The 23,688-nt window shown below is 34.4% G+C and overlaps 1 protein-coding gene across 1 annotated transcript in view; it reads left to right on the top strand.

Moving 5' to 3' along the window:
• Positions 1 to 23,688, top strand: part of LOC141336839 (B-cell CLL/lymphoma 9 protein-like) — a 59,516-nt gene that overhangs the window by 31,590 nt on the left and 4,238 nt on the right. Inside the window, exons 4-5 of the mRNA XM_073842568.1 lie at positions 14,511 to 14,923; positions 20,498 to 20,832. Of these exons, the coding sequence (XP_073698669.1) occupies positions 14,568 to 14,923; positions 20,498 to 20,832 (691 nt within the window). The 5' untranslated portion in view covers positions 14,511 to 14,567. The remainder of the gene's footprint in view (positions 1 to 14,510; positions 14,924 to 20,497; positions 20,833 to 23,688) is intronic.

Here is a 23,688-nt window from a genome sequence, read left to right as displayed (position 1 = left end):
TTCTGCTAGAAGAAAAATCTGCAGGTGCAGGACCGAGTCCTTCTAGCTGATAAATAGACTAATTCCGTGAAGTCGCTTGTCAGTTCATAAGTGTGCTGTATTAAGTGTTTATGGTGGGCCTGTTTCTGTAAGTCTCTGCAGCAGCTCTGTGGTGTTAAACAGTATCATAAGTCATGATGTGGTGAATGCTGTCTTTTCAACATTTGAGTGTCCATGTTAATCAGAGTGTGCACCACTGTGGCATGCTATACTATTAATGTGGTTAAACTAAAATAGCTCGTTATTGAAAAAAACTGTTTTAATTCGAGGCTGAGCTACTGTAATACTACTGAGAAATGTAGTTCACCCTAAAATTAAAATTCTGTCTTAATTACTCACCCTCATGTTGTTGCAAACCCGTAAGACCTTCACTCATCTTTGGAACTTCGCAACTACCACGTTTAAGGCCCAGAAAGGTAGTTAAGGACATTGTTAAAATAGTCCATGTGACATCAGTGCTTCAACCCTAATGTTATGAAGCTGCGAGACTTTGTGCACAAAGAGAACAAAAATAATAACTTAATTCATCAATTATTCTTTGGTGGAACTACTGATGTCACATGGATTATTTTAATGATGTCCTTACTACCTTTCTGGGTCTTGAACATGTCAGTTGTGTTGCTGTCTATGGAGGGTCAGAAAGCTCATCAAAAATATCTTTAGTTGTGTCCTGAAGATGAACAAAGGTCTTACAGGTTTGGAACGATATGAGGGTGAGAAATTAATGACAGAATTCTTATTTTTGGGTGAACTATCCCTTTAAGTGTTGCTATTTTTAGTTATTAATATTTAAATTTTCATTTTAGTTTTAATACACTTTTTTTTTTTTTTTTTTTTTTTTTTTTTTTAAACTTATTTATTCAGCTATCAAATTACGTATAAATCTCAATAAAATAAAATTGACCCTTATGGCTGGTTTTGTGGTCCAGGGTCACATATTACACATCAAATCTGATTGACTGGTGATTTTTGGTGCACACTTTCAGAGTAGACAAATTAAATGTCAATGGAAATTTGCCTGATTGTGTCACATTGTACGCATGGAAAGTTATGTATTTGTCTTTAGGCAAACTACAATATAATATTTGCCGATTTGAAGAGCATCTATAAATGAAAGCACATTCCTGTAGCTCGAGACTGGTGCTAGCAATGCGAAGGTCATGAGACTGATTCATGCAATCCAGTGTATAGTTTGAATGCACAGCTACTTGTATGTAAAAGCGACCACCAAGTGCTTGAATGTCTGGATGCCTATTTGGTCTGCGACGGCCATGCGGTTGTTTGATAATCTACACTTGACAGGAAGATCTGCTTGTTTGTGTCTTTGTTGCTGCAGGCGCTCAGCCAAAGCAGACGGTCAGTTTAGACTTGTTTCTTATCGATTATTTGTGCATTACAAATGGGATATGCATATGCATTTGCCTTTTTTTAATAAGGAATGAAGACATTTCTTCTAGCCATCTGACTCTGTTGAGCGGTTGAGATTGATGGATTTTGTGTCGACTGTTTGTTTTGGCTGCTATATCCAGCCGTAAATCATGCTAGCTGTCTCTTTAGCTGTCTTTATTATATTAACAGAAGCTACGTCTAATAGCGATATAATGCCAGTTTCATACTCTGGTAAAGACTAGGATTTGGGTACGGAAAACCACGGCTAGCATTAAACGTCAACTTAAGTGCGTGCATGTGTTTATTTTTTTTTTTTCCACCCAAAGGCAATGGCTTTCAAGGTTATAGCAGCTCTTTTTTGTCTGTGTGAGGAAAAATATGAGAAATCCTTTTCACCGTGATGCCTTACGCGTGTGTGTTGGGGCCCACACGTCTCCTACACACATGCACGCTCTCTTTATGATTTATAAGTGGGAGTATACAGCCCTTGAGCCATGCAAAATGGAAATGGAGTTTAGGAAGCTTTGCTTTAACTGAATAAGGGTGGCAGGACCTCTGCCGTAAACAGCCCATTACACAGTTCATATAGTCATTTAAGCCTCACGGCTCTGTGGCGTCCAGCGCGGCTGTCTGTGTGCGCCGCGCACCTCCTGCTATTTTTCTATTTGCCTGTTTGCGTTCCTGATGATGCCCTGTAGCAGCACCGACGGCCGGCCGCATCCCAGCGCCTCCGAGCTGCTGCGCCAGTTTGGAGCTAATGGATTGTGCAAATACACACTGAACGGCCTTCATCTACTTGTGTAGCTAGATCAAGCAAGCAACTTTCTTTTCTTTCGCTCTTTCTTACCTTTTCATCTTTCTTTCTTTCTTTCTTTCTTTCTTTCTTTCTTACCTTTTCTTTCTTTCTTTCTTTCTTTCTTTCTTTCTTACATTTTCTTTTTTTCTTTCTTTCTTTCTTTCTTTCTTACCTTTTCTTTTTTATTCATTCATTTCTTTCTTTCTTACCTTTTCTTTTTATTCTTTCTTTTCTTTCTTTCTTACCTTTTCTTTTTTATTCTTTCTCTTTCTTTCTTTCTTTCTTTCTTTCTTACCTTTTCTTTTTTTATTCTTTCTCTTTCTTTCTTTCTTTCTTTCTTTCTTTCTTTCTTTCTTTCTTTCTTTCTTTCTTTCTTTCTTTCTTTCTTTCTTTCTTTCCTTTCCTTTTTCTTTCTTTCTTTCTTTCTTTCTTTCTTTCTTTCTTTCTTTCTTTCTTTCTTTCTTTCTTTCTTTCTTTCTTTCTTTCTTTCTTTCTTTCTTTCTTTCTTTCTTTCTTTCTTTCTTTCTTTCTTTCTTTCTTTCTTTCTTTCTTTCTTTCTTTCTTTCTTTCTTTCTTTCTTTCTTTCTTTCTTTCTTTCTTTCTTTCTTTCTTTCTTTCTTTCTTTCTTTCTTTCTTTCTTTCTTTCCTTTTTCTTTTTCTCTTTCTTTCGTTCTTACCTTTTCTTTTTTTTCTTTATTTCTTTCTTACCTTTTCTTTTTTATTCTTTCCTTCTTTCCTTTTTCTTTCTTTTTCTTTCTTTCTCTTTCTTTCTTACCTTTTGTTCTTCTTTCTTTCTTTCTTTCTTTCTTTCTTTCTTACCTTTTCTTTTTTTATTCTTTCTTTCTTTCTTACCCTTTCTTACTTTCTTTCTTTATATATATATATATATATATATATATATATATATTAGTGGTGGGCATAGATTAATTTTTTTAATCTAGATTAAATCTTGAAATTAATCTAGATTAAAATGGCTAATTTTAATTCTTCTGAAAGCATTCAGAATATGTGTGCTACCCAAATAATGACTAAAAGTAAGTCTTTGAGAACGGTTTCTCAAGCCAGGTGGCGCATTAGACCAGGCGCTCATCTCCTGTTTCCAAAATGCATTACAAACTGCTTGACAATTGCATTTAAAACACAATTAACTATACAAACTTGTGTAACCAAGTACTTCTGCGCAAAAGGCTGTACGACGTGCGCGTTCCAGTAAAATATACAGGCGCGCGGGTATGGATAGCCTATCTGCGTGCATCTTACAATAAACTGCGTTGCTTTTAGAAGCGTCAATTCAGTTGTTGCATATAGTATAATGTCTTTATTTCGGGATTATCAAAGTAAATTATAACTCAAATTTGAGATTTTACTTGGGCACAGCAGATTTTCACTGAGGCACGTGCCCCAGTAAAAAGGGTCTAGCAACGCACACACCTGCCCTGAAGCGGCTTCATAACTGCATGCATGTCTGCGCGTCTCATTTGATGTGGTAATTTCACAGAAGTTGAAGACTCGTTCTCGCCCCCTACATTGCAATTCAACTAGATACGTCATCCGCGCTAAAATATCAAAGTGAAAGTCATCATATCTTGCGTAGTTTAGACCCAGCTCCCAACCCAACTTTGAGAATAGATTAACGGCGATATTTTTTTTATCGCGCGATATGAGTCTCACGTTAACGCAGCACGTTAACGCCGATAACGGCCCACCACTAATATATATATATATATACACATACATATATATATGTATGTATATATGTGTGTGTGTATATATGTATGTATATATATGTGTGTGTGTATATGTGTGTGTGTATATATATGTATATGTGTGTGTGTATATATATGTATATGTGTGTGTGTATATATATGTATGTGTGTGTGTGTGTGTGTGTGTATATATTTAATTTCTCTACCTTCAGCCTTTTAAAAATATATGTATATGTTGACTTATAATAATAATAATAATAATAATAATAATAATAATAATAATAATATTATGTAGGAAAAAAATATATGTACTTTTTGAACGTTTTGATTTATTTAGCACACGTTTAATTTAATTTATTATTTTATTTTATATTACTTTTTATGTTTACTTTTTTAGTATTTTATTTATTTTTAGTATTTTATTTTTATTTTTATTTCTGTACCTCCAGCTTTTAGTGTGTATATATGTTTTTAATAATAAATGGGAAAATATGTAGGTACTTTTTAAACACTATTTTATTTTTTTCAATAATAATAATAATAATAATAATAATAATAATAATAATAATAATAAAAATAATAATAATGATAATAATAATGATAATAATAATAATAGTAATAAATAGGAAAAATATTAAGTACTTTTTTTATTTAATTTATTTTATTTTATTTTATTTAACAAAATATTATAAAGTGAATATTCCCAGTCTTTTCTTTCTCTACCTCCTCCAGCCTTTTCAAAAATATATGTATATGTTCACTGATAATATTACATGGGAAAATATGTGGGTACATTTTAAACGCTAATATATATATATTTTTTTTCACCAATAATAATAATAATACATGGGAAAATATATGTAGGTATTATTATACACATTTTCAAAGTTTTGTTTTGTCTGATTATTCCAAGCCTGCATTGTGGTTTTGCATTTATTTGCATTAAAACAACCCCTCCTATCCTCTCTAAGTATTTTAAATTGATGCATTTTATGTATTTATGTCCTCAGTCCTTTCCAAATTATACTGGATATCTTGTCACACTGGCCACTGTTTTCACCTCTTTCTTGTTTCCACTCGCTCAAGGCTGGACAGGAAGTGTAAGAGCAATGTTTGTCCATTTCTGAGAAGGAAGTGGAAAAGTCTGAGCTTGAATGCACGTGCACAAGTTCAACACTCATTCCAGGCTTATTGGACTCAGAATGGGATGTTCATTTATCTTTTTTGTTTATTTAATCAACATGAGATTAAAACGGGTACAAATCATTTAGCGTTTTTGAAAAATATGAATTTGAGATGTATTACTGCATATTTCACAGAGAAAAACACCATAACTTCACAAACACTAATTCATGTTGACTGTTTAATGCCGATCTAGTAGATCTTGGGATTCCAGTGCTCTGTGTCATTGGAATTGCAGTAAAACTACACATTCATTCGAAACCTTCCCGCAGATTGGTGGGTACGGGTGTGTTTTTGAGGCTGTTGTAGATCCAGGGCCTGTCAGTCGGGGTTGCCTTGGTAACGGTGTTTGTGGGTGTGCGTGCATGAAGAGAAATGTCTGTGGCGGGCTGGAGAAGGCTTGATGGCCATGCTGCTGTCGCTGTACGCCATTAGAGCTCAGCACCGGAGCAGCACACCGGCCTCTCACACTGCGAATGCTGAAATCTGAGAATGTCAGTATGCAAGTGTGGCTTCAGGAGGAGAGAGAGAGAGAAGGGGCCATGCAAGGAAACCACGCTTTAAATGAAAAAAAAAAAAAAAAAAATGAAATGGCTGCCTCAGTTGCTCATTTCTTGTTATTGGTTTACTTTTTGCGATATTAAACAGATACGTTACCGTTCAAAACTTTTGGTACTTGCCGTACTTGCTGGTTCTATTCTAGGTTGAGTTAATTGATCAAAAGTGACACATTTATAATGTTACAAAATCCAAAATGTTAAATAAATGCAGTTGTTTCAAACTTCTCATTCAACAAGAAATTCTTGAAGGAATACAAAAGTATTAAGCATAAGTTTTCAATATTGATGATAAGTGTTTCTTGAGCAACAAATCGGCATTTTAGAATGATTTCTGAAGGATAATTTGACACTGAGGACTGGAGTAATGATGCTGAAAGTTCAGCTTTGCCCTCACATAAATAAAATAATTTTTTAAATGTATATTAAAATAGAGAACATGTTTTTTAAATTGAAATGCGTCATTATATGTAATATTACAGTTTGTATTATATTAGTAGTCATATAAATGCAGCCTTGGTCAGCATAAGAAACTTAATTAAAATACTTAAAAAAATATTTTTTATTTAATTGTATTGTATTATCATATTTTTTATTTTATTTTATATACAAAATATTATAGTGAATATTCCCAGTCTTTTCTTTCACTGCTTTGTATGTATATGTTCACTAATAATAATAATAAATGAAATATATGTAGGCACTTTTTAAACAATTTATTTTATTTTACTTTATTTGCAAAATATTATAGAGTGAATATTCCCAGTCTTTTCCTTCACTACCTTTAGTGTTTTAAAAAGTATATGTATATGTTCACTAATAATAATAAATGGGAAAAATATATGTAGGTACTTTTTTAAATATTTTATTTTATTTTTTAGTTTATTTTGTTTTTGGACATTCCCAGTCTTTTCCTTTTTTAACCTTCAGACTTTTAAAAGATATATGTAGGTATATGTTCGCTAAAAAAATAATAAATGGGGAAATATATACGTAGGTACTTTTATTTATTTATTTATTTATTTATTTGTTTTTATTTATTTATTTATTTATGGATATTCCCAGTCTTTTCCTTTTTTACCTTTAGTCTTTTAAAAAGTATATGTATATGTTCACTAATAATAATAATAATAATAATAATAAATAGGAAAAATATATGTAGGTACTTTTTTTTTTTTTTTTTTTTTTTTTTTTGTGGATATTCCCAGTCTTTTCCTTTTTTACCTTCAGACTTTTAAAACGTATATGTATATGTTTGCTAAAAAATAATAAATGGGGAAAAATATATGTAGATACTTTTTTATTTTATTTACGAATTAATATAGTGCATATTTCCAGTCTTTTTTTTCCAGTATTTTTTTATTTTTTCAATTTGTATTCCTAGTCTTTTCTTTCTCTACCTCCAGACTTTTAAAAAATCTATTTATGTGTTCACTAATAATAATAATAAATGGGAAAAATATATGTAGGTATTTTTTTGAACGCACATTTTTATTTAATTTTAGCTCATTTTAGTTTAGTTTAGTGTGAAGATTCTTCCTGCCTTTGCATTGAAACAACCCACTCTGTCCTCTCTCACTCTCTGTATATTAAATTGATGCATTTTATGTATTTATTTCCATAGTCCATTCCAGATTTCCTGAAAAAACAAAACAAATGCAGCACAGTTGTTTTCGATATTGAGGATAATAAATATTTCTTGAGCAATATATTGGATATTAGAATGATTTTGCAAAAATCTTCCATTTAAGAAGTATTTGTTTTTATTATTACTAGTATTTGCTAGCTTTTGCATTGTAAATAAATCTAGGTAACCCCACAGGTGCAACTAAACACAATCAGATTGATCTCTTAAAGATACACAAATATGTTAACACATTTTATAATCATTTTAATTAGTCAATAACGAGCATTAATTTTCAACAGATCGGTAGATAAGTACCAGCTTTCTCTGTTGACGTAAATTTGCATTGTTAGTTGAATGAGGGAGTTTTCATTCTGCTGGTATTATATTTTAATCGTACGTTGCCAGTGTGCCCCAAAACTTTTTTACATTCACATGCCTTGATTTAACTTGCAAATGTGAGCATTGTGCTCACACAGTAGAGCCCTGATATAAAATCATATTACTTATGAGTGTCAAATGTTGTTTTTTTTAAAGAAGGTTAAGCTGAGTTGCGATTGAGTTTAGATGGTTTGTTTTAAAACAGTATAAATTATACTGAATTAATGCAATCTAAATCAGAGTTAATATGCATTAAAGTATGTTTGTTTTTCTTATTTAATTCAGATCAGCCCTTTTTTTTCCTGAGGCGCTTAGTAAAGCATTTATAGGTTTAGTCTGTACAATTATGGTAAATCCCCAAAATGGAGTCTCTGGGTTGAGTTAGCACTGTCTTTCAGTGCTCACTGTTAGGCCGGGAGGGAATATGTGAGATGCTTACATCATTTGAGTGTTTTGGAAGCTGTCCTGAATATTTTCTGGATGACAACGCAGTCTGACACTGCAGCTTTTAGAGAGCGTTCTCATATCTTATGAAAGCTCAGTTTTGCGCAAAGACAGAAGTTCCCTACATGTTAACACGATCTCATTCACACACAGAAGCACAAGCACACCCTGGAAGATAAACCTAATCGTTTCCACTCCTGTGTTTTCGTACATTGCTGCTGAGCATAAAGATTTGTGCTAGTCAATTATGAGTTGAGTTCTCGAGTCCTGACTAACCCACAGCTGTTTCTGTTAGAGAGATCTGGGTTACAAGGTGGTACACATTATGTGCTGCTTGCACTCTTTCTCTCTGTCTTTGTCCACTTGTAGTCTGTACTTTTTACTTTTCTGATTTTATGCTTTGGTAATAAACACTTCTGTGCAAATGTTTAGGGATTTCTTTATATATGTGTTTGAAAAATGTCTCTTTTTGCTCACCAAGGCTGCATTTTTAAATTTACAGTAAAACTTGTGTTTTATTAAAGGTTTAGTTCACTCAGTTTGTTTCTTCAGTCTAAAAAAAATGTTTTTAAGGAAAACATTCCAGGATTTTCTCCATATAGTGGACTTTAATGGGAGCCAACAGGTTGAAGGTCCAAATTGCAGTTTCAATGCAGCTTCAAAGGGCTATACACAATCCCAGCTGAAGAGTAAGAGTCTTATCCAGTGAAATTAGAAAACATGAAAAATTATGTACTTTTTAACCACAAATGCTCATCATATGTGGTTAGTCTGTGCACTCTGCTTAAGAAACACTCTTAAAAATAAAGGTGCTTTAAAAGGTTCTTAATGATGCAATAGAAGAACCATTGTTTGTTCCAAAAAGAACCATCTCTTTCTTACCTTTTTCTAATCTGAAGAACCTTGTAAAACAGAAAGGTTCTTCAGATGTTAAAGGTTCTTATGGAACCATCCAGACAAAAAAAGGTTCTTCTATAGCATCATGAAGCACCTTTATTTTTAAGAGTGTAGGGTAGGACGAAAAACGCAATCTCATTTTCTCCTCCAACTTCAAAATCATCCAAAATCATTGTTTTAGCTTTTTTTTTTTTTTTTAAAGCCGGTTGACTTTCTTTGCCCGCTTGCTATGTAAACTCTTAAGACTTCCACCTACGTTACGCATGACCTTTCCAACATGATTTGGTAATGTGTGAGGTTGAGTTAGTGCACGATGAGCATTTGTGGTTAAAGTATATAATTTTTTTTTTTTTTAGAAAATGACCAATCGTTTTGCTAGATAAGACCTTTATTCCTTGGCTGGGATCGTGTAGAACACTTTAAAGCTGCATTGAAACTGCTATTTGGACCTTTAACTGCTGATAGTCATTGAAGTCCACATTATGGAGAAAAAATCCTGGAGTGTTTTTCTTTAAAATCTTAATTGTGACACTGGACCAAAAAAACCAGTCTTCAGTAGCACGGGTATTTGTAGCAATAGACAACAATACATTGTACGGGTCAAAATTAACGATTTTCTTTTACGCCAAACATCCTTAGGATAATAAGTAAAGACCATGTTCCATGGAGATATTTTGTCGATTTTTCTACCGTAAATATACCTCTTATGAATTTTTGATTAGTAATATGCACTGCTAAGAACTTTATTTGGACAGCTTCACAGGCAATTTTCTCAAGGTTTTTTTTTTTTTTTTTTTTTGTACCCTCAGATTCCAGGTTTTCAAATCTCTGCCAAATATTGTCCTATCCTAACAAAGCTTATTTATTCAGCTTTCAGATAATGTATAAATCTCAATTTAAAAAAATTAACTTTATGACTGGTTTTGTGCTCCAGGGTCACAATTTCTTTTCGACTAAAGAAAGACATGAACATCTTGAATGTCGCTGGAGTGAGTTATTCTGGAAGTCAACTAATCTTTAAAATGTTACCATTAAAAAAACAAAACTGTTTTTTATTATAATATATTTTGCGATTTATTCCTGTGGCACAAAGCTGAATTTTCAGCATCATTGCTTCAGTTCTCAGTGTTACACAATCTTTCAGAAATCATTCTAATATGTCGATTTACTGCTGAAAAAATGTGTAATAATTTCATTGTTGAAAGCTGTTGTGATTAGGGATGGGAATCGAAAACCGGTTCTTGTTGAGAACCGGTTCCCAGTGTTTCAATTCCTTTGAATCGTTTGCAAAATTTGCAAACGATTCCCTTAACGATTCCAGTGGGCACGAATGACGTCATCACGCGCATTGCGTAACGTATGCACGTTGCGTAGCTTACGCTCAGTCAATAGTAAGCATGGCTCCTAAGCGGAACAAACGCTCAAAAGTCTGGTTGTATTTCACCAAAAAAGACGAAAATAGGGTAACTTGCAATACTTGCAGCGTAGATATTTCCTCAAAGGGAGGAAATACCACTAACATGCTAAAACATTTGCGCACACAGCATGCAATAACAATAAAAGAATGTTGCGTTTTCGATCCGCTCCGGACTACAGTTCTCAACCCAGCAGCGGCAGCAGCAGCAACAACGTTATTTCCTCGGCTAATAAAACTGATATTTAATAACTAATAACTAATTAACTAACAAACACTGCCATCATATTAGCTGTGTAAAACTTGCTGTTAGTAACGGTTAACGTTAAATGAACGCCTTCTCATGCATTACATTTTGATGACCATCACATAAGTCCAGAAAGATCACGTGTCGTTCCTGAAAAAGCAGATATGCTTATTTTTTTTGCAAAATAATTGTTAAATCTTCATAGCAAGCTGATGGTTGCAGATTTGCAAAATGCACAGTTCAGCTGCATTTTACACTGTATTGTATTTGTCACTGGCAGACAGTTCTATTTTTGAGTTCATATATATCCTTTTAAAAAGGAGAATTTTAATTTCTATTAGAAAATGTTGGACATTCTTGTAGAATTTCCACAAAATAATTTATGTTGTATTTTGTTAATTTTACAGAAGAATATTTATTTTATTATTTAATAAATTTTCTCATTGGTGATGATAATCAACAATTTGTTGTCCCTTTTCTTCTAAATGAGAATCGATAAGGGAATCGATAAAGAATCGAATCGTTAAGCAGAATCGAAAAAGGAATTGGAATCGTGAAAATCTTATCAATTCCCATCCCTAGTTGTGATGCTTGTTTGATTGCATCCTTGATGAATAAAGTTGCTTAAAATTACTGACCCCAAAATTTCTAATGGTGTATTACGTCCTGTGACGCTTAAATGCGAAAAGATGAATATCCTGGTTTGAGGGCAGTGAGGGGAAAAATGGTATCAATTGGAAAGTGTAACAATTTGGCACAATATAATGTGGTGTGGATCAAAAGTAACAAAGCAGACTTTTCAAATGAGAGTACATCATGAGACTGGCTTTTGTTGCAAGATATTGTCCATTTACTTCAATTTTCAAATACTTCAATTTTCCACACTTGGTTCCATCCATTTTGCCTGGATTTTAAAATTTTCCAGTCCTGTCACATGATGGTTCTCCTCGCTTTAACTGTGTTCTCAGCGTGATGTTCTTTTGCAGACCACAAAATCCACCAGCACACAGTTTTTCAGTCTATCACACGCCTCCATCCGAGATGTTACACGACTACTTGTTTTCAACAAATCGTTCTTTTGGTGGCCTTCAGTCTGACTCTTCAGGCAGTTTTGGATGATGGCCACTGCCTGGCAGATTCACATTTTCTCACCTTGAACTTCTACAGCGTTTTGGCGAATATGCAGTGACTTGAAATTTGCTTATATTCTTGGCATGACTAGTATTTTTTGAGTAATTTGACTTGGATGTGTTTTTGTTGCATGGTTTTCATGGTTTGGATGTTCATAGCCACTTCAGGTTATTCAGAACTCCTATGAAACGTGTCTGCACAGGTGGACAAACAAGTAAACATGTTACTTCAGAGCTAATGTAGGTGTGGCAATGCAAAGGAAAAATAGACTTATGTACTTCCATTCAAAAGCTAGTTACTTATTTGCATGAAGTTAGAACTTTTATTTAGCAAGGACACAATACAATTGATCAGAAATGACAGTAAAGACATTTATATTGTTGCAGAAGATTTCCATTTCAAATATATGCTGTTTTCAACATTGATAAGAAATATGATTATTTCCATATTAAACCAGTCATAAGGGTCAGTTTTGTGAAATTGAGAGTTATATATCATGTGAAAGCTATATAAATAAGCTTTCCATTGATGTATTGTTGTTAGGATATGACAATATTTGGCTGAGATACAACTATTTGAAAATCTAATTATTATGAAAATCACTTTTAAAGTTGTCCCAATTAAGTTCTTAGCCATGCATAGACCTATTACTAATCAAAAAATTAAGCTTTGATATATTTAAACTAGGTAATTTGCAATATATCTTCATGGAACATGATCTTTATTTAATGTCGTAATGATTTTTGGTATAAAAGAAAAATCTATAATTTTGACCCATACAATGTATTTTTGGCTACTGCTACAAATATACCCGTGCTACTTGTGACTAATTTTGTGGTCCAGGGTCACAAATTAGAATGATTTCTGAAGGATCATGTGACACTGAAGACTGGAGTAATGATGCTGAAAATTCATAATAAATTGTAATAATATAATTACAAAATATTTTCTCTCTGTCTTTGTCCACTTGTAGTCTGTACTTTTTTACTTTTCTGATTTTATGCTTTGGTAATAAACACTTCTGTGCAAATGTTTAGGGATTTCTTTATATATGTGACCCTGGACCACAAAACCAGTCATAAGGTTAAATTTTACAAAACTGAGAGATATGAATCATATGAAAGCTCAATAAATAAGCTTTCTATTGATGTATGGTTTGTTAGGATAGGACAATATTTGGCCGAGATACATCTATTTGAAAATCGGGAATCTGAGGGTGCAAAAAAATCAAAATACTGAGAAAATCACCTTTAAAGTTGTCCAAATTAAGTTCTTAACAATGCATATTACTCATCAAAAATTACATTTTGATATATTTATAGTAGGAATTTTACAAAAAATCTTCATGGAACATGATCTTTACTTAATTTCCTAATGATTTTTGGCATAAAAGAAAAATCAATAATGTTGACCCATACAGTGTATTTTTGGCTATTGCTACAAATATACCCCAGCGACTTAAGACTGGTTTTGTGGTCCAGGGTCACATATGTGTTTGCAAAATGTCTCTTTTTGCTCACCAAGGCTGCATTTTTAAATTTACAGTAAAACTGTTTTTATTAAAGGTTTAGTTCACTCAGTTTCTTTTCTTCAGTCTAAAAGAAAAAATGTTTTTAAGGAAAACATTCCAGGATTTTCTCCATATAGTGGACTTTAATGGGAGCCAACAGGTTGAAGGTCCAAATTGCAGTTTCAAAGGGCTATACACAATCCCAGCTGAAGAGTAAGAGTCTTATCCAGTGAAATTAGAAAATATGAAAAATTATGTACTTTTTAACCACAAATGCTCATCATATGTGGTTAGTGGTTAGTCTGTGCACTCTGCTTAAGAAACACTCTTAAAAATAAAGGTGCTTTAAAAGGTTCTTCACGATGCAATAGAAGAACCATTGTTTGTTCCAAAAAGAACCATCTCTTTCTTACCTTTTTCTAATCTGAAGAACCTTGTTTCACCACAAAGAACCTTTTGTAAAACAGAAAGTTCTTCAGATGTTAAAGGTTCTTATGGAACCATTCAGACAAAAAAAGGTTCTTCTATAGCAAGGGTCACCAAACTTGATCCTGGAGGGCCGGTATCCTGCAGAGTTTAGCTCCAACTTGCCTCAACACAACAGCCTGGAAGTTTCAAGTATACCTATTAAGACCTTGATTAGCTGGTTCAGGTGTGTTTGATTAGGGTTGGAGCTAAACTCTGTAGGGACACCGGCCCTCCAGGACCGAGTGTGGTGACCCCTGTTCTATAGCATCGTGAAGCACCTTTATTTTTGTGTAGGGTAAGACGAAGAACGCAATCTCATTTCTCCTCCAACTTCAAAATCATCCAGAATCATTGTTTTAAATTTTAATTTACAAAATATCTTCATGGAACATGATCTTTATTTAATATCGTAATGATTTTTGGTATAAAAGAAAAATCTATAATTTTGACCTATACAATGTATTTTTGGCGATTGCTACAAATATACCCGTGCTACTTGTGACTAATTTTGTGGTCCAGGGTCACATATTAGAATGATTTCTGAAGGATCATGTGACACTGAAGACTGGAGTAATGATACTGAAAATTCATAATAAATTGTAATAATATTTTACAATATTACTGTACCTTTTAATCAAATAAATGCAGCCTTAGTGAGCTTAAGAGACTTATTTCAAAAGCATCTGACTAAACTAACTGTTCTTTGCTTGTTTGTTTGCGTTTAGTGTGGCCAGGGGCTGTGAGGGCTCCTCGGGGAGACTCCAGACAAGCCCACACAGAGAATGCTGGAGGTGCAGGAGGAGAGACCAGCAGCAGCAGCAGCAGCAGCAGCCACAGCCACGGCAACCACCGCAGCTACCGGAACCACAGGAAACGCTTCAGGCAGGAAGGAGAGGGCCAAAGAACGGCAAGAGGAGGGCCAGGACTGCAGCAGCCCTGTCGCAACCCCCAATACCGGGCCCCGGAGCACCCGGGCCAAAGCTACGCCCACCACTACACATACACACTCCCACACACATACACACACCCCCAGTCCCCACCAGCACTCTACTGCTCCTGCCTCTGTCGCACTGGGACTGACGTCAATGCATTCCAGCAACCCCAAAGTGAGGAACTCTCCATCGGCTAACACTCAGAGGTGAGAGAACTGTGTACAAACTATTCCTTGAAACAGAAGTTTTATTAGTTTTGTACTATTTTATATGTTACAGTTTGAAAGAAATTAATACTTTTATTCATTAAAGGTCCCATATTGTACACATTTCTGGAGGTTTTTTTTTAGTTGTTGATGTCCTTAAGAATATATATTTGCGGTATAAGTGCCAAAATCCATCTCAATATATTTTTACAGCTCCTTTTTTTAGGAGCTCTGTCAAAAACAGGTCGATTTTGGCCCATCTAATTAATATTCATGAGTCTCTCTTCTGATTGGCCTGTTGTTTTCTGAGTGACGCACAGCCAGGCCAACCACAGTTAACTTCGGTCATGTATGCTTTAGCTGAGCCCAGAGCCATAGAGAGAGCCTAGGCTGCTGATACTCAACAGGATATTTCAGAATGATCATTGTTTTTTCTTTTTCAAACACCGAATGCAGTAAGCTACATAACTGTTGCTTTAGTAAAGCCCCTTTCACAATGCGCGCTGATTCTGGAAAATTATGGGAACGAGCGCTGTGTGAACAAAAGCCAGAACCATAAAGGCAGTGTTGTAGTGATGATGCACGTTATCATGCCACTCTTCACAACGAAAAAATACGTGCAAAGTGGAATGAAGCGGCACTATCAGCGCTGAAGCACAGATTGTTCAGGTTAGTTTCAGTTTAGTGAAACGTACGCGTCGCATTACATCTCACATCCAAACGTCACATGTCTTTATGGGTTGTGTGTAAAGCACGCACAGATTCCGGAAAATAACTGTGAATGAACTAAATCAAACAACTCTGGAACAAATCATGGGAAACATTATCCGTGTATTTACCGGAATCGCTGTGTGAAAGAGGCTGAAGTTGACGTGCCACTGGTCTCTTATTTTCACGTTGTTCTGAAGCCTGTGCAATGATGTAGTTTCGACATCTATCGACTGAACAGGGTTTTCTCGACTTGTTTTTGTGTTGTTGTTGCTTAGCAATGTTATGGACACGATGTTGTCGGAGGTTTGACAAAAGGAGGGTGGGACGGTGGTTGGTGCTGGGGTGGTGACTGAAGGCGGTGACTGAGTAGATCAGACGTCACATCTTTGCGGAAGTCACAGCGGCTCGTGAAAATGAACAGCTACTTTATGCAGGCTGTGTGCAGTTTACTGTGGATTGACTGTTTTGAAACTCATATGGTAGTTACATAGCCCCTAGACCTCAGTTATCATGAAAAAAGCCAGGATATTTCGATTTTGACAATATGGGACCTTTAAGTCCAATTCTGAGGGGGAAAAGACCATGTTCTCAGAATTGCAAGTTTATATTTCGCAATTTTGACTTAACTCACAGTTGTTACAAAGTCAGAATTGTAGGATATACAATTGAAATTCTGAGGAAAAAAGTCGGAATTGTTGAGTTTATATCTTGCAATTCTGACTTCATTTCTCAGAATTTCACATTTATATCTCACAATTTTTACTTTATGACTCGCAATTAAGAGTTTGTCGCAATTCTGAGAAATAAAGTCAGAATTTCAAGATATAAACTTACAATTCTGACTTTTCTCTGAGTAAAAGCAGCTGTAACTTCTGCTGTAACAATTCTGACTTTTCTCAGAATTGTTTATACCTCGCAATTGTGGCTTTTTCCCCTCAGAATTCTGACAAACTCGCAATTGCGAGTTATAAAGTAAGAATTGCAGGATATAAAGTTCTGACTTTTTTTTATTTTTTATAACTTGAAGTTATGAGAAATAGTCACAATTCTGAGAAAGAAGTTACAGCTGTGAGATTATTATCTATTAATATTATATTAGATATTATAAATTCTGAGAACTTTATCTCATTGCATATCTATAGTTTATATCTCACAATTCTAACTTTTTTTCTCAGAATTGTGACAAACTCACAATTGCGAGTTATAGAGTAAGGATTTTTTACATTTTATTTTATTTTAGACTATTTCTTGCAACTTCGAGTTTATATTTAATGCAGTTTGCATTTTGAGTTTATATCTCACAATTCTGAGAAAAAAGGTCAATTGCGAGGGGAAAAATAGAAGAGAAAAGGTCGCAATTACACGGAAACTGTCTTCAATTAACTAGCCTTTCGAATACTGATTAGTGGATATAAATTTTTTTTTTTTTCTGTTTTATCTACAGTAGATGTTTTTGAGCACATCGACCAGTCGATTTTGGAAAAAATCTAATGTTGCACATCCCTAATTGAATTAATAAATTATCAAAATAGTTTTATTTCCCTAGGTAAATGCATTAGCAAACCGTTTTATTGCAGTTGGACACAATTGCGGATGCTATTAATTCACCACTATCTTATATTAAACTCTTCTTAAGTGTGTGAGGAGTTGTTGTTGTTTTTAATTTCTCCTTAATGGAGATGCACCACACCAGCGAATCATTTGCTGCCCACTTACTTGCAATTCCCACCCTCCTTATGGCCATTGAGCTGTCTCTTACGGACAGGAAACCAGTGCAAGCTGAAGTAACTGCAGCACAAGTGCAGGGCAAACTGTGCCCTAAAGGCAGAGCTGGACCTGGAAAGCTTCCAAAACCTCATTGAGCTTTTGAGAAACTGACCCACTTCAGCGCAGCCAGAGCACATACATCCCGCCCTGCTGGACGTTGGTTCCAAAATGGCTGCTCTTGCTGATTCACAGATCTGGAATTGGTTAAGGAGTCGGCAGCGGGGCTCCTGGGAGTCCTTCAGTGAACGCTATGGCCCATAGCCTAATCACAACCCATTTTGTATATGTTTGCGGCTGCTGTCCAAAGCGTTTGGATTTTCTCTGAATGCTGGAAAATATTTTGCATTGTGCACAGAGCTCTGAAACATGGCCTGTGAAACTGGTACCTCACATTTGGAAAGCAGTTTGCGCTTTCAGGCTTCGGTATGAAAGCAGTGGACAAGGAATACTGAGTTTTCCTGCCAGACTCAAAGGTGTCCAACAATGACCAGCTTTTACCGTTGGCGTGTAACTGGTTTCCCCAGTAACCATTGCTTTGGGCATGGATGAAGGCTAGCTTGTGCGAGATCTGGTTTGACGAGTTTTGATTAAATATTAACCTGGCACTCTTGTCAACAAAGAACAGGGCTAGGACAGAAGGTCGCTGAGAGTACTGTAATTGCGTCACTGATACACGTCAAGATTTTCCTCCTATTATCAAGTGGCATGTTTTCAGGGTGTGGTGACTGCAGTCGGTCAGTCAGCTGCTAATATATGACTCAGTTGTCTTCGCTTTTTCATTCTGGCCTAAGTAGTATTCTTTACCAGAGAAAGGGAAGTTAATAGGATTCTGCTGGTTTTCCACAGACAGAGTGGAAAAGGCACAAACGTTTATTATGTTTTGTAAAATCTTGTTTTTGTGTTCCTGATGTTGCAGCATATGGAACTATTGAGTAAATGCATTTTTTGGCATGTTTTAAGGTAAAATGAATAAGATGCACTCTCACTATGGCAGTTATGAATTTACTCTTAAAATATACAATAAAAACATTAAATAGTAACCCTGCAAAAGTTTGGGGGCAGTAAGTTTATTCATTAAGGTTGCATAAATCTTTAAAAAATAAATAAGAATAATACAGACCGTAATACAATAATACATTAATAAAAATAATAATAATACAGACCCGGAAACTTTAAACGGTAGTGTAAATTGTTTATTAAATATTTAATAAATATTAAAGTATAAAATATTTTAGCACAGCTTGTTGATGTTGCAGCATATGGAACAATTGAGTAAATGCATTTTTTGGCATGTTTCAAGGTAATATGAATAAGATACAATCTCACTATGGCAGTTATGAATTTACTACTCAAAATATACAATAAAAACATTAAATAGTATCCCTGCAAAAGTTTGGGGACAGTAAGTTTATTCAGCAAGGTTGCATTCAATTGATATTTCTTTTCTGAAATATTAGTTACTGAAACATGTATGAGGGTTTCTACAAAAATATTAGGCAGCACAATCGTTTTTTAGTGTGGATGATATTAGAATATTAGCCATAAGCACCACATGAGCATATTAGAATGATTTCTGAAGGATCATGTGACACTGAAGACTGGAGTAAAGATGCTGAAAGTTCAGTTTTGAGTCACAGGAATGAATTACATTTAAAATTTATATATTAAAAAAGTTTAACTGTTTAAATTGTAATAATATTTCATAGCATTACTGGTTTTACTGTATTTTTTTATCAAATAAAAGCACCTTATTGATCATAAGAGACTTCTTTCAAAAGAACTAAGTTCTGATTAAAAATAATAACGCCAAAAAAATGCAAAAAAAAAAATCTTTAAAAAAAAACATACAGACCAGAAAGCTTTGAACAGTAGTGTACTATTTATATATTTTTGATTAATATTTAATAAATATTAAAAAGTATAAAATATTTTCAGCACAGCTTGCTGATGTTGCAGCATATGAAACTATTGAGTAAATGCATTTTTGGCATGTTTCAAGGTAATATGAATGAGATACAATCTCACTATGGCAGTTATGAATGTACTACTCAAAATATACAATAAAAACATTAAATAGTAACCCTGCAAAGTAAGTTTATTCAGCAAGGTTGCATTCAATTGAATTTTTTTTTTTTCTGAAATATTTGTTACTGAAAAAATGTATGAGGGTTTCTACAAAAATATTAGGCAGCACAATCGTTTTTAGTGTTGATGATATTAAAAAATGAGCCATAAGCACTAAATTAGCATATTGTCACCTTAGAATTATAAGGTTCTATCTGACATTTTTGTCAAAATTGAGTTATTCACATATTCTTATTCTGTGACAACTTATTTACATTATTTGATGTTTCTTTTGTAAGCTGTGTACATTTTGGGCCTTATTTTAGACAACTAAAATAGTCCTATCTACAGAAGTCTATGGAATGCAAAAACTTTTAAGCTCTGTATCTCAAAAGTGCTCAGAATGCAGATAGAACCTTATAATTCTAAGGTGACATATTAGAGTGATTTCTAAAGGATCATGTGACACTGAAGACTGGAGTAAAGATGCTGAAAAATCAGCTTTGAGTCACAGGAATAAATTGCATAAACTGTTTAAATTGTAATAATATTTCACAGCATTACTGTTTTTACTGTATTTTTGATCAAATAAAAGCGTCTTAGTGAGCATAAGAGACTTCTTTCAAAAGAATTAAGTATGAATTAAAAATAATAAAGCCAAAAAATGCCAAAAGTAAATCTTTTTTTAAATATCAGATCGGAAACATTTGAACAGTAGTGTAATTTTGTTTTGTTTAAATGTTTAATAAATATTAAAAAGCGTAAAACACTTTCAGCACAGCTTGCATTACTAATGCTCAAATTATCACAGAAAATTAGTAGCACATGATGCATAATAAACAAATGCAAGATGTAGTGACAATAAGGCAAATTACATTACTGTTAATAGGCCCCAAATGCTCTCAAATTTGGATATTGTTGATTTGTTTGATCTTGAAAAATATTTAGATGATCATTTTTATTAGTGCTGAAATCATTGCAGACTGTGTGTCCTGGGTCAACCTCACCCATTTTCCCTTTGGCTTTTCTCAGCAGTCCAAAATCCAAGCAGGAGGCCATGGTGAGGTCGCCACCCGTGATGTCCCCCTCCAGCGCCGCACAGATGGACTCCAAACTGCCCAACCAGGGAAAGCAAGGGGGCGCCGGCAGCCAATCACAGCCGTCTCCTTGTGACCCCAAGTCGCTGAGTGGAAGCCACACACCCAAAGGTCCCCAAGGCCCCATAGGGAGTATGGGACTCAAAAATGGACAAGGCCTGAGTTCAGGCAATGGGGCAAAAGGCAAGATTAAAAGAGAGAGAAGCACTTCAGTGGAGTCATTCGAACAAAGGGATACAGGAACGCCAAACAATGAAGGGGACCAGAAAGGTAAAATAAAATCTGATTTAGGTTGTTTTTTCATCCATGTTTGAATTATGAAACTGAATCGGAGCTTGTGCATTCATAATGGATCATTCATTAAAGGGATAATTTACCACTATGGTTTTAAATGACATCTAGTGTGGTTTTAAGCATCTCCAGTATCTTGTCTTACTATCTTGGTCAGGTAATTATATTGAGCGGTGTCATAATGTGCAGATATTTTTGTATCTCTGAATATTATGATCATCCTGTGGCACAGAATGATACTGTTACCACCTTGCTTTGACATTGAATGGACGTTAATTTAATGCATTAAGCCCATTCTCAGGAAATCAAGTAGTTTCTGCTTAAACATTTTTTTCTTCTTCTTCCTTTTTCATTCATTAGTCATTTTTAAGAAATAATGTCTCACCTCAGGCCTATGTACTGTAGTGCATAATGCAATGAGATTAGTGGTCAACCAAATGTTTGTTGTTGTTATTATTATTATTATTTAATGGCTGAATTTTTTAAATATCACCTCTAATGCTTAAAAATGTGGTTACAGCCTTGCAAAGTTTTTTTTTTTTAATCGTCCCTTAAGCACTACATTATGCAGTCCTCTCACAGTAGGGAATTAATTTACTTACATTTTCAGTAGTATCTGGTTATTTTGTTGCCGTCTTGTAATAAATCACACATTATAATTAGATAAATTTACATCACATAGAGGAAAAATTTAAAAACTTGATAATTATGTATTTTGCTTGACAGGGCAAATACAAGTATAAACGTGAAAGTACTTTGTATCTTTGCCTGATCTTTGTACGGATGCCCTGGTTCTTGGTTTGATTATTTTTATTTTATATTTTTTATTAAAGAATTAGTTGACTACTGAATAAAAATATTTCTTGATAATTTACTCACCCTCATGTCATCCAAGATGTTCATGCCTGTCTTACTTCAGTTGAAAAGAAATTAAAGGAGTAGTTTACTTTCAAAACAAAACTTTACAGATCATTTACTCACCCCTTTGTCATCCAAGATGTTCCTGTCGTTCTTTCTTCAGTCGATAAGAAATGATGTTTCTTAAGGAAAACATTTCAGGATTAATCTCCATATAATGGACTTCAATGGTGCCCCCAAGTTTGAACTTCCAAAATGCAGTTTAAATGCAGCTTCAAGTGGTTTTAAACAAGTCTTACCTAGCAAAACGATCAGTCATTTTTCGAAACAAACTGACAATTTATATACTTTTTAACCTCTAACCCTATGTCTGCGTGAACTGTTTTTCCTTGTTCAAGACAGTTAGGGTATGTCGAAAAACTCCCATCTCGTTTTCTTCCCCAACTTCAAAATCGTCCTACATCGCTGCAGAAATGCCGACCCAGTGTTTACAAAGTGAACATGCAAAGACCAGCAAACGCCATTTACAATTAAAACGTAAAACAGGGATGTAGGATGATTTTGAAGTTGAAGAAGAAAATGAGATTGTAGTTTTTCAACATACCCTATCTGTATTGACCCGAATTACCCGGATTACACAGACTAGACAAGACAAGCATTTGAGGTTAAAAAGTGTATAAATTGTCAATTTGTTTCGAAAATGACTGATAGTTTTGCTAGATAAGATTCTTCCTTGGCTGGGATTGTTTAGAGCCCTTTGAAGCAGCATTTAAACTGCATTTTGGAAGTTCAAACTCGGGGGCACCATTGGAGTCCACTATATGGAGATAATTCCTGAAATGTTTTCCTCAAGAAACATAATTTCTTTACGACTAAAAGAAAGACATGAACATCTTGGATGACAAAGGGGTTGGTTAATGTTAGTTCTGGAAGTGAACTAACCCTTTGAGATTTTTGAAGACATTCCAGGATTTCAATGCAGGTTCAAAGGGCTCTACACTGTCCCAGCTGAGAAAGAAGGGTCTCGTCTAGAAAATGATTGGTTATTTAAAAAAAAAAAAAAAAAAAAAAAAAAAAACTGTTATATACTTTTTAACCACAAATGCTCAACCTCATGCATTATGTAGAAACGTTGAAAAGTCAAGCATGATGTAGGCGGAAGTACCTAACCAGTGTTTACAAAGCCAACATGCAAAGAAAATCAAATACTTGATCCCATTGGTAAGTGGTAAGTCCACTATATGGACAAAAATCCTGGAATGTTTTTCTTAAAAACCTTTATTTCTTCTCGACTGAAGAAAGAAAGACATGAACATCTTGGATGTCATGGGGGTGAGTAATTTATCAGGAAATGTTTTGTTCTGGAAGTGAACTAACCCTTTAATAAGGATTTTTGAATGCTTCTGGACATGTTTTGTCTCCTTGTCCATATATAGAATATAACAAAGCTCCATTGCGAATGACCTTTTAGTGACTCATGATGCAAACGCACACTTGATCCCATGGGCCACACATTTTCACTGGTTTACTTGTCTCAAGTACACATTTATGCGCATGTTTGCCCGCCTCCACAGGGTTGCGCTGAGGGTTGTAGTGGTGCATGAAGACATCCACACCCTTGTATGTTTTCTAGTGGCATCATCACAGGATAGGCCTGGTTTAGGAACGCCAGGGAACAAACCATTTGGTTTGCTGAGTGAGGGGGGGCCACCTTGCTTTTATTCTCCCCCTTTTTTTTTAGGATGGTGTGCATGACAGTCTGAAGGACCCCTGCTGGTTGTTAATGCCTCTGCATAAACATATTTTCAGTGTGAGGCTCAGGCATTTTTTTTTTTTTGTTCTTTTGTATTTGTTTCAGTTTTTATATATATATATATATATATATATATATATATATATATATATATATATATATATATATATATATATATATATATATATATATATATATATATATATATATATATATATATATAT

The sequence above is a fragment of the Garra rufa genome, chromosome 6, assembly GCF_049309525.1.
Source record: "Garra rufa chromosome 6, GarRuf1.0, whole genome shotgun sequence".
NCBI lineage: Eukaryota > Metazoa > Chordata > Actinopteri > Cypriniformes > Cyprinidae > Garra > Garra rufa.
Note: the sequence above shows the minus strand (reverse complement) of the source record. Positions and strands in the feature narration are given on the sequence as shown.